Genomic DNA, 12,758 nt, shown 5'->3' on the forward strand with positions numbered 1-12,758 from the left:
ATAGTTGGAGTACATTATATTGATTCATACAAAATATGAATCCTCTTTATCTAATTAATACTAATAATTGTTTTCATATTAATTTAAAATTAAAGTAAAAATTCATAAACTTTATATTCTGAATCTATATGATGTTGCTAGTTTCATCTGCTAGTAAGAGAAGTCGTGGTAAATGAATTCTTCTTATTTTTAGTAAAAAGAGTCTGATATACCCCTAAATTTTGTCATTTAGAGCTGATATACCCCTTGTTATGAAAGTGACTCATATATACCCCTACTTGTAAACAAATGGCTCACATATACCATTTTCTTTAACGGAAATGAAAAAAATAATAATTTAAATCTAAATTTTAATTATTTTTTTCTAAAATATATAATCCCATATGAGTAAATTTAATCATCGTCAAACATATTTTTTTTGACTTTTTTTTGTCTCAATGACTAATTTATAATTATTATTTTGATAATCAAATTTATTTATGTTTCACTAATATTCTTGTAAAACTTATTATAGATGACCAAATTTTTTCTTCGATACGAAATTAAATTACAATACACACAAAAAAAATAGTTTATTTTTTTTCTCTTTAAACTAAGGAATGAAAGAAAAAAACAAAATAAGAATAAGAATCTCAAATAATTATAATAAAAGAAGTCAAAAAATAATTTATGTATGAAAAAAATTAAAATATACCTTGAACTTTGATAGAAGAATCATATATACCCCTAAATAATTTTTTTTTAAAAAATTAAAAGCAAATAAATATAAATTTAAAAACTAATTTTTTAACGTCCATTAAATAAAGGATATATGTGAGCCATTTTTTTACGGCAGGGTATATGTGAGCCGTTTGTATAACGGTAAGGGCATATATGAGCCACTTTTATAACGAGGGTATATCAGCTTCAAATGACAAAGTTGAGGGGTATATCAAACCCTTTTCCCTAATAACTTCTATATTTCCGCCATAAATTTTTCAAATTTTTTTGTGATGTTTATATCATGTCAACATCTCATACTACTCATTTAATGGCCATACAATCCCATGAAATATGGGTTCTTTCTTTAGCTTGACAATTTAAATTATTCACCAATTGGAAAAACCATAGTGAAGCTTTTCTTGATGATGATTAAGCCACCACCCCATCATATCTATATGTATATATAGCCTATAAATATATTATATTTGTCCCCATTACTTTTCATCCTCTTAACAACCCCCCACCCCCACCCCCCCAAAAAAAAAGTTAATTCATGTACTAAGTGACAATGAAGAGATGCCAAAACCCCTTTTGTTTGAAACAACATGGGCATCTTTTTTTTTTCAACCTTTTCCAACTTTTGAAGTTCAACAAGGAATCCTCATATAAGAATTATACTAACAATAGAAAATCTCACATGAAATAGGCAAAGGAAAAAAAAGCTACTTTAATTTTTCTCCACTAATGTTGTGGAAATAATTATGGATTTGTTTAAGGATTAATCAACTAAACTTTACACACAAGCATGCAATTCAACTTTATACATATATATATAAGAAAAAAAATTATTTAAGAAAAAGTAAAGTTTATTCCAAGAATCACACTTATCCTTTTGGATAGATATGTAAAAGATGTAAGACACTTAGAACTTACATTAGTGAATAATAATATAAGTGATTATTGATGTTCAATATAATTAAACCATAAAGTCATTCTATAAAATGTGCTTTTTAAAAGGTTACATGTATGGTGACACAAAGGTTATTAGGTACTAGGATATGACTAGATTAATGTTCTATTCAATTGTCTCAATTTATTTTACGTTATTGTGTTTAACTGAACATAAAGCGTAATTTTTTTCTTACCACTAGTTACTTTAAACACTCCATCAATTTTTTTTGGGTCATAAAAGCCTACCAATTGAAGTAATATGAGTAGTTTTAAATGTAATTATCTCTAAATATAAAATTTTCTAAGATATGACTAGATCAATATAACATTTATAATTTATGTGATGATGTTCAATTAAGCATTGCATTTTTTTTAAAAAAATGACTTTTCGATTGTAGTGTTAAACGTGCAATGAGATTTATATGATTATAAAACGTGCAAAAAAGATGAATAGAGAAATTTATATTAAATTATTTTTAGATGTAAAAACTATTCTTTTAAAAATAGATCAATAAATAAAAATGTCACATAAATAAAATCGAGAGAGCACTAACTATTGCTTCTTCTCATAATTGTTTTATTAATGTACAAATTAGATGACTATTTAAATGGTGACAAAATTTCTTAAAAGGCCATATAGTGCAAACAGTTGGACAATTTGTGGTTAAAATGTTAAGTCCCCAAATTTTATTGTAAAAAAGAACTTCTAGACATGGGCCAAATTGGGCTAATATATTGGGCTTCTTACAATGGGCTTGAATAATAAGGAGTTTTTATATAAATAACCGATCGAGTTTATTGTTTTATTTTTCTAATCGGCATATATAAATTATATATTGATTTAAATAATTATACACATATTGGCTTCTATCTAGGTTAATACTTTGAAAAAATGATTTGTGTTGATGTAATTACGTTATTGATACTTACTGGGTCATTTGCACTTTTAGCCCTATTTAGTGCCCGTCTTTAATTTTTGCCCCTCGGGAAAAATAACTTTTTCGATGGACATAAATTTATATTCTCACAAGTTATATCATGCGTCGATAAAGAATACATATCTCGATAGGTATATATTTAATTTCTTAAGGCGAAAATTAAAGACCGGTTCAAAGGCCCAAGCTCCTTTGGGCCATAAAATACAATTCCCTAAAGTGAAACTCAAATTTTTATCTTTAAAATAAGATGAATGGCCCAATGGGCCTAAGATGGAATTTCATGAAGGGAATTCCAAAATTAGTAATTACTGAAATCTAAATGTTTATGTTGTTATATAAAAAAAAAACCTCCTTCTAATTTAAATTATTTATCGTGATTTTTAAATATAGTTGTTTCGATTTATTTATTAGTTTAGAAGTTCAAGTTATTTTTCTCCATTTTTGCCCTTAGAAGTAATTATTCTTGAATACTATAAATATCTGATCGATTAGAATAAATATTAAATAAAGAGAGATTATATTTTAAGATATAAATCAAAAATAAAATTTGTTTCGCCGTTGTTGATATCAACTTCTTAATTAACTAAAAATGTAAACTATTTGTCTAATGATATCTAGCTATGTCTATCCATGCTAGCTTCATATTTAATCGTCTATAACTTGTTAAAAGTATATATTTTTTCTCTTAATTTACGTGACACGTCTCGTTTTTTATAATTTAAACTATGTAAATTTTAACTAACAATATTTAAAAAATAATTTCTATTTTAATGATATTAGCAATAGATGAGTATTTTTTATATAGCTTTTTTTTTATTAAAAAAAATCTAAATTTTAATTTTAACGTGGTGCCAAATCCAGTGAATTTAGTTTCAAAGATTAGTCAAATCAACTCTCAGAAAATAAAAAGTATCACATAAATTCAGACTGAAGAGCAATGCTGATAACCTAAAAACTAAATCCTGAACTTGAACCCGAACCATGAATCCTAAATCATAAACCCTAAATTAACATGAAGAAACTTCATCGAAAATTAGTCAAATCGACTATAGAAAAATTGAAAAATATCACATAAGTTAAAAGACAAGAGAGAGAGAGAGTGTGTTGATGATAACCTAACAAATATTCACATCACTTTCTATATATTATTATCTATCTCCCACTCCATTTTCTTCAAATAACAACCACACAACATGAAGATACTTCCCTTTTTTCTTCTTGTCATTTTTCTACTTGAAATAACAATTTCTGTTGAGTCCCAAACTCCAGCACTCTTAAAATATGTACTTCAATGGCCACCTACTTTTTGTTTTCAACTTAATTCCAAAGAAGCAAAATTTTGCAAAGAACCAATTCCTCAAAATAAATTCACACTCCATGGTGTTATGCAAGCAAATGAAGATGGATTTAACATAAAATGTGACTATAACAAAAAGATCCAAATGATTTGGATAATGTGGCATGTATACATACATATTCAGAGTTTAAGTTTTATGCACTGACAATACGTGTTACATTTTTATGGCATTGTTTGTAGTTGGAAGAAGTGGAAAGTGATCTAGTAAAGTTCTGGCCCTCGCTTAGAGAAGAGTTATGGAAGCATGAGTGGCGCGTCGATGGATCATGTGGAGGAACAACACCTCAAGAGTACTTCTACAAAGCAATAATGATGAATCACATACCTGAAAAAGGAAACTTGTATAATTACTTGGAATCAAGTGAGATTATTGCAAGTGATGACTTGGCTTATACAAAACAACATATTGTTGAGGCTATACAAAAGTTGGTTTTATGAAGTTCCTTTTGTAGATCATAAACCACATTATAATGTTTACCTCTCTTGTGTTCCAATTGATTCATATAACAATACTCATGTTTACTTGAGTGAGGTTGCTTGGTGCACTGAACTTGAAGGTGTTCAATACATTTCATGTCCATCAAAAGCTAATCCAACAAGTTGCCCTAAAGAAGCCCTAATTATGCTCCCTCTTGATTATATTGAGTAAGTTATTTGTACTCGATCTTTAATTATATTTTAATTGCCTATCAGGAGTTTGAGGTTCTAAATTTTAGGACAGCATGTTGATAGTGGGGTTCGAATTCACAACACTAGTATAAAAGTATTTTTTTTTTGGTTTCCCACCCGGTGTCCGGAGCCCATATTGGAGCTCCAACTAAATCTGGATCGCGCACTGTAGGGCCCATTTGGGGGTGGCGCTCCCAACAGGATAGTATAAAAGTATTTTTCACTACAAGAAAAGTGTGAATTACAGGGTAATCCCTGCAAATTTTCATACTAATCCCCATGTAATTTACCCTTTTCTTGTAGTGTTTCATCACTCATCGTTACTACTTTTGTCAATGAATTTTGTTAGCGGTTCACAAATTAATATAAATATATATAGTTATTTTATTTTCTAATACAAATACAAAGTCTACGAAAAAACTAGTTTATTGATATGAACCCACGAACCCCTACCTAGCTCTGCATATAAGTTCAAGAAAAGAAAACTTTTGAAAAATTCTGATTTGTAAGCTAGCTAGGTATAGATAATTCTTATTAAGGAAATTATATTTGAATTTTTTGTTTTTGTTTTTAATGGATTAATAATTGAAAAAGATATATAGTGTTAAATAAAATGAAATGAAAGGGAATATATCTAATCAATGAATGCAAGAGGTAATTCGTTTATCCTAATTTATGATGTGATATTATAAGAGTTTGTATGACTAATAATTTAAAGTTAAACTTGGTATGTTTGTTTTTTGAAATTAAATTGAAATATTAAATTGATTCAGTATTTCAAAATTTAAATTTAGATTTTAAAAAATAATACGTAAAGTATTACTATAAATTGCAATTTTCTGATGTTAATATGTTGATCAGAATATAATAACCATTGAGTTCTAATAAATATTTACTGATTTAAATTTTAATATTAATGTTATTTTTATATTTCTTTGTAGGTTGGATCCTCTTTTGCTATCATGTTTTTTAGTTTTTATCGACATTAGTTAGTCATTAGATTCAATAATACTATAGGCTAAAAACGAAATTTGAAAAAAGTGTTAAAATATAATTATTACTAGTAATTGAATTTAAATAAAATTATTTAGCAATAACAATAAAATCATTACTATAAAAGCTTATTTTTGGCATAATTTATATAGTGAAAAAGAGAAAGAGAGAGAAATTTTGAGTCACAATAAATATAAATAAAATAGAAAGATGATCATTTTATTTGCTTCATTATTCAGTACATATCACAGTCACAATTAAAAACATTATTCATCTTTCTATTATTAATAATAATAATTAATATTATTATTAGTCACTAAACTTTCTAATATAATAAAGCTTCACATAATTGACCAAGAATCTCCATAAGCTATTGGGTCCAAGCTTTTCTCCTGTTGTTTGATAGGCTGCAGAAAAAAATAAATAAATCACCATATTAGTTTAATATGGAATTGTTTAAAATCCAGAATAAATAATTTCAAATTAATTTTCAAATATAATAATTTTATTTTTAAAAAAGCTTGAAAATTTGTCATAATTTATACTCTTTTAAGTTATGTACTAGTAAATGTCATAGCAAATTATTTATGATCTTAATTAATAGACTATTACTCCATCTAATGAGTTAAATTTAAATTAAAGTAAAAATATATATTTCTTTTGTAAGTGTTCACTTAGGAATAGAAAGTAGAACTAGCGGTGACAGATCTATCAGTAAACATAAATTGCTATCGCTCACCTGATTGGATGTCTATTTGATAGAGTTCGGAGCCTAAAGGATATAAAATATTAATAAAATTTTAAAACGGTATATAAAATTTTATATTAACCAAAACGGCAAAATCTCTGGAATAACAGCGATTTCATCCGCCGGAAAAGGCAGCAATTTTGTAAAATGTGATTTTTTTCAAAAAAAAAAAAGATTCAAACTATATCTAGGCAGCGATTTTCAATTTTTTTAAAAAATAATTTTTTTTAGAAAATCGATGCCATTTTTTTAAAAAAAAAAACATTTAGGCAGCGATTTCAAATTATTTTTTTTAGAAATCGCTGCCTAGGCAGCGATTTCCATTTTTTTTAAGAAAATCGCTGCCTAGGCAGCGATTTGAATTTTTTTTAAAAAAAATCACATTTTGCAAAATCGCTGCAGTACCAGCGATTGCTTTTCCTGGTGGAGGAAATCGCTGTTGTTCCAGCAATTTTGCCGTTTTGGTTAATATAAAATTTTGTGTACCATTTTGGAATTTTTGTTAATATTTTATACCCTTTAGCCTCCGGACTCCTATTTGACAGATATATAAGCATAGTAGAAATTGTCAAAAAAACTTTAACGACTCTGAATATAACGACACAACTCAATATAATTATCATTAAATACTTTTGCGAAGAAATATTATTATCACAAAATATCTCTTTTGTTACAGTGTCGAAGAAAGAACGTACCTTTGGAGGCGAAGGACGAGGAACAATAATATTTTGAACACGACAACGTTTGTTAATGAGAGAAGTTGGACAATCCACAAAATCCTTTGCTTCATCTGTGTAGCAAAATGTAACTTGATTCAAATAAGCATGAGTTGTGTTAATGTCTTTGCAAGTGAAATACACATCTGTATTCTTTGCAACTTTTTTGAATGAGTTCAAGATTTCAACATTGTTGTATGTAGCAGAGTCACAAGGGACTATTCCATTTGAGTTTATTAAATGACTTTGTAACAAATCTCCAATTTCACTATCCAATCTTGAAGCCCTATTGAAATATTGTATTGGAGTTTTGAACCTTTTCATTGTACATGTTCCATATGTATTCCAAGCTTCCTTCCACATGTCTTTGGGATCTTGTTTAGTAAGAGAGGGCCAAAATACGTTGAGTTTATTTACCATCGCGGTATCAAACTGTGACCAAAAAAAAAAAAGAATTATCTTGTTAGCAGTGACGGAGGCAGGAATAATTTTCTGGCTAAGGAGGTTAGGTGACCCCTTAAATAAACATAAACGCTTGTTAGTATTGTTTGAAGATATAGTTAAATAAAACGATGATCTTTTTAATCTTTTAGAGGAAATAAGATGATTGTGCGATTCAACATGGTATGTTAGGGATCGAGGATCTGAATCTCATAACCTCCACCTATTAGATGGAAAAAAAAGGTTTTTTTTTATGTGTTTGAGTTAAAGAAAATAATCAGACTCATATGTGAAGGGAATTGTATTGAAATTGTAATAATATAAATAAGAAAACGTAATTTACCTAACAATTTGATCTTTTAGACGAAATATTCACAAATTATATATTTTACTTTCCAAAATTATACACTAAGTTTTAAAAAAAAAATCATACCACTTTGTTCCAATCACGTACTACTGGATCTTTACAACCTTGTTGAATATTTCCATTGGAATCTGTGCCCCAAAAACCTTTTAGAGTGAATTTGAGAGGAGGAATTTGTTTACACCCCACTGGGGTATCCTTATTACAATAAGTTTCTGACCATTTATAAACAAATTGTGTTTGTGCTATATTTTGTGAACAAACACAAATGAAAAATAGTGTGAGATGAGTGAGAAATAAGAGTGAAAGATTATTCATTTTCATTATTTTTTAAGATATAGTCTATGAGGAAAAAACTTGCTATGAACTACATGAGAATATATAGATGTCTTGTAAGGTCCTTTGTCTATTTTAAATAACCCACCCACCCCACCCCACCCACTAGGGTCTTTTCGATTGAAAAAACCAATAGGACGCGATCTATTTTACACTATTATTGAGTATAAATCGTCTGATTTTGGTGGATCGAAAAAAAGTTGATCGGTATAAGAAACAACTGATTCGGTAGGTAAAATTTAAACTGGGTGACTTGGAAAGAAACTGGCCCTTTGATATTGTAAGGTAAGAGTTGACTGTAGGCGATGACTTAGTGAAGGAAATCTATGAGAAAAGGGTTTTGATAAATTTCATTTTTGATAAATTTAGTGGATTTATATTTTAGTTTGAATAGTAATATTTTGGTCGAGAATGGTGATAAATGAATATATATTGGCTAACTATTTTATATGTAAAATCATTTATCTTCGTTCTTCTTTTCATATTTGTTTCATTATTTTTATGGGATTTGAAATAAATCATAAAAAAGAATTCTTTCTTTTAAATCTGAATCGTATGATTTCTTCATAATTGATTTTCATTTATCCTCATATTTGTAAGAGATAGTATTTATTTATTTTTTTAAAAAAATAATATTGAAGCTAAAATAAAAAAAAATTACAAAATAAATTACGAAGAAGACGATGAGTGGGATGGGGGGTAGGGGTACTTTTCTTTTTTTGAAAAAAAGTGTCAATTAAAGAAGAAGAAAATTCTTTTAAGTTAATTATAGAGTCAAGTATCAATAAAAGAAGAATGTGTATATATATTTTACTCTCTAAGGAAGTGCAAAATATAATTTTTGTCAGATCAACATTTTGTGTTTAATAAGTATATAGTTTGAACAATTTAGATATTCAATAGATTACAAGTCTAAATAAAAATTTCTGAGTTATATGAGCAATTTTAAGAGATTGGCGATGACTTGAGCCATGTTATATATTATTTTATAAAAGATTCTTTTAAGACTAAACAATATTACATGTCTTGATTCAAATTTATTATTGAAAATTGTGATACAATAATATTATATTTTCATCACATATTGATGCATGTGAAGATCAACTTTCATCATGAATTGGATAAGACGAAGACTTAATTACTCCACCTTGTTATATATTGTTTTATAAAAGATTCTTTTAATACTAAACAATATTGTATATCTTATTAGTTTAGATTTATTATTGAAATTGTGACATATTCTTATATTTTCATGCATGTGAAGAAATTTCATCATAGATTATATAAGATGGAGTGCTAACAATTACTCCACCTTGTTATATATTATTTTATAAAAAGATTCCTAAGACTAAACAATAATATATGTTTTAGTTTAGATTTGTTAATGATAATGTAACATAAAATTATATTAGTTCACATTATCTGCATGTGAAATATTAATATTAAATAAGATGAAGGGATAATTATTGGTCCACCTAAATATTAAATATTCAATTTATTAAAAAAATAATAAGATGGATCAAATGTATCAATTAAAGACACCATTTATGACAAGAGGGTGGGCGTATATATCCCATATTGTAAACATGGTTTTAGAAAAGGTACAAATTTCAATAATTGGTTCTTTGTTTTATTGGAGTAAAAGTTTGTTTCGTACCGGAGAAAATTTGAATTTGAGAATTTTTAATTTAAGATAAAAAAATATTTATCGCTTTATCATAATTTTTATTGGTAATTATTATTTTGAGATCAGCTAGCTCTATCGATTATTGTAGATTATCGTGATTGTCGTTCATATTTGACATTATTTAGCTTATTTTGATTCAACTTATTTCAGCTGAATAAATATTTAAGCAGATAGATGGCCCATACATTTAATTTAATAAGTCAACTTATTTTAATCCGTCCAATTCAGCTCACCCACCTATTATTGACACTTTTAAAACAAACCTATCTTAATAATTGGTATCATGTATAACTTAAATTCTTACTTTAAACGAGAATTTAATACTTGATTATTTCTAAAAAAGATCAAATCTTCACCCAAGGATATGTTAAATACATAGTTAAATTTATAAACATGCTCTAAATTTGAAGCAACTAAAATCATGTCCAGGATATCTTATCAATAAGCAACTGAAATTACATTTACGAGTATTGAAAATAAAAAAAATCTTGGAAGGTTGCACTATCTAGCTCTTCCCCTCTTATATTGAGTCCTGTGTTATAGTGAATTCAAACTAATTGAGCTAGTAAATTTTGAATATTTAATGGTTATGTACGTTATAATTTAACCTCAAACAAGTTAAATCAATTGTAGATTATCGACTTTTTAATGTACTAATATACTAATCAACTGATAAGATATGTAATTCTGTTCTTTCGACATGTTCCAATACTTAGCTTCCTTCTTTATTAACACTTGCTGCAGATACGTCAGTCAGCTGGGTTGAATCTGTTCTTTTGACATGTTCTAATCGTCAGTTTCTTTCTTCTTTAACAAGATTATCTGCTTGTGAAATATTAAAATTAAATAAGATAAAGAGTTAATTATTGGTCCACCTAAATATTAACTATTCAATTTTTTTTTTTTTTTAAAAAGATGGATTAGATGTATCAATTAAAGACACCATTTAAGATAAGAAGGTGGTCGTCTATATCCCATATTGTAAGCGTCATTGTAAAGAGGTACAAATTTCAATAATTGGTTTTTTATTTTATTAGAGTAAAATATTTTTTAATAAAGGGGATTTTGTATTTAAAAAAATTTAAGTTCGAGATTTCATGTTTAAGAATGAAAAAGTATTTATTGCTCCATGTACAATCTTTATTGATAATTATTATTTTGAGATCAACTGCTGTATTGATTATTGTAGATTATATTATGATTATCGTTCATACTTGACATTATTTAGCTCATTTTAATCCAAACTCATTTAAATAAGTCAACTCATTTCAATCCGACAAATTCACCTCAATCCACCTATTTAACACTTTTAAAAAAACAAACCTATCTTAATAATTGATATCATGTATAACTTAAATTCTTACTTCAAACGATAATTTAATACTTGATTTTAAAAAAAAGATTCAAATCTTCACCTGATGATGTGTTAAATACATAGTTAGATTTATAAATATACTCTAAATTTCAAGCAACCAAAACCATGTCCATAATATCTTATTAATAAGCATATGAAATTACGTTCACTGTCTTGAAAATGAAAAAAATCTTGAAAGAGTGCGTAAGCTCTTCCCCTGCTGTCGTGAATCCAAACTAATTGAACTAGTGAATTTTAAGTATTGAATAATTACGAAAATAATAATAATAAAATGTACGTTATTTTACCTCAAACACATTAAATCGATTGTAGGAATCATCACTTTTTCATTTTAATCATAACTTGTATCATCATTATATATAAACAATTGAGTCTGTCATTATTATCATGAAAAAAAATGAGCTTGAAGAACAACGATTAAAAAAAAAAAAGAAGATAATCTTAGACCAACCAGCATTAATGATTTAGTATTGATTATCGACTTTTTAATGTATTAATATAATACTATTTAACTGATAAGATATTGTGATTGGTTGGTATCAAATTAGAAATTATCGAATAATTATCATCTTAATTATATTTTCGTAGAGATTGATGCGTGTGAAGAAATTGCATCATATATTAGATAAGATGGAGTGCTAACAATTACTCCACGTTTTGTAAACGTGGTTTTAGAAGAGGTACAAATTTCAATAATTGGTTATTTGTTTTATTGGGGGTAAAAATGTTCCCTGACAAAGGGGGTTTCGTAGAGTACGAAGTCTAATGGGTATAAAATATTAACAAAAAATTTAAAATGGTATATATAAAATTTTATATTAACCAAAACGACAAAATCGCTGCATCAACAGCGATTTACTCTACAGGAAAAAGCAAAATCGCTGCCTCTGCAGCGATTTTACAAAATGTGATTTTTTTAAAAAAAATGAAATCGCTGCCTAGGCAGTGATTTTCTTTTAAAAAATAAATTTTTATAAAAAATTTAAATCGCTGCCTATGCAGCGATTTTATTAAAAAATTATTTTTTAGATATGTAAATCGCTCAACGATTTTATAATTTTTTTTTAAAAAAATATGGAAATCGCTGCCTAAGCAGCAATTTTCAAAAAAAAAAATTAAAGCAGCGATTTTATATATATAAAAAAATTTATAATTTTTTTTTATAAAAGCGCTGCTTTAAATTTTTTTTTAATTTTTTTTTATAAAATCGCTGAGCGATTTACATATTTTTTTAAAAAAATTATAAAATCGCTGCGTAGGCAGCGATTTAAAAATTTTATAATTTTTTTTTTAAAAAAAAATCGCTGCCTAGGCAGCTATTTTAATTTTTTTTTTTTGGAAAGCAGCGACTTCCACATTTTCAAAAAAAAAAAATCGCTGCCTAGGCAGCGATTTTCCTTATTTAAAAAATAAATAAATTATAAATCGCTGCCTAGGCAGCAATTTTTTTAATTCTTTTTTTAAAAATCGCAGCCTAGGTA

At 27.0% G+C, this 12,758-nt stretch overlaps 1 protein-coding gene and 1 long non-coding RNA gene across 2 annotated transcripts; one reads left to right on the plus strand and one right to left on the minus strand.

The window, feature by feature from the left end:
* The first annotated feature begins 3,716 nt into the window (after positions 1-3,716).
* LOC114078088 lies at positions 3,717-7,371 on the plus strand. Its single transcript, XR_003579633.1, has 2 exons — positions 3,717-4,593; positions 7,035-7,371. It is a non-coding gene; the product is annotated as an uncharacterized LOC114078088 (long non-coding RNA).
* On the minus strand, positions 5,805-8,239 carry LOC107024272 (ribonuclease MC-like). Its single transcript, XM_015225219.2, has 3 exons — positions 7,949-8,239; positions 7,054-7,506; positions 5,805-6,017 (listed from the first exon to the last, which is right to left on the minus strand). The coding sequence occupies exons 1-3, from the start codon at positions 8,201-8,203 to the stop codon at positions 5,952-5,954; spliced, it is 774 nt and encodes a 257-aa protein (XP_015080705.1). The 5' UTR covers positions 8,204-8,239; the 3' UTR covers positions 5,805-5,951.
* Between the last annotated feature and the right edge of the window lie 4,519 nt (positions 8,240-12,758).

This window comes from Solanum pennellii, chromosome 7, assembly GCF_001406875.1.
Source record: "Solanum pennellii chromosome 7, SPENNV200".
Classification (NCBI taxonomy): Eukaryota; Viridiplantae; Streptophyta; class Magnoliopsida; order Solanales; family Solanaceae; genus Solanum; species Solanum pennellii.

Excerpts from the sequence above, each read along its gene's own strand:
- LOC107024272 (XM_015225219.2), bottom strand. The coding sequence starts at position 8,203 with ATGAAAATGAATAATCTTTCACTCTTATTTCTCACTCATCTCACACTA. Across the intron at positions 7,507-7,948 it reads TACGTGATTGGAACAAAGTG|TTTGATACCGCGATGGTAAA; the intron begins GTATGATTTTTT and ends TTTTGGTCACAG. Across the intron at positions 6,018-7,053 it reads CTCGTCCTTCGCCTCCAAAG|CCTATCAAACAACAGGAGAA; the intron begins GTACGTTCTTTC and ends TTTTTTCTGCAG.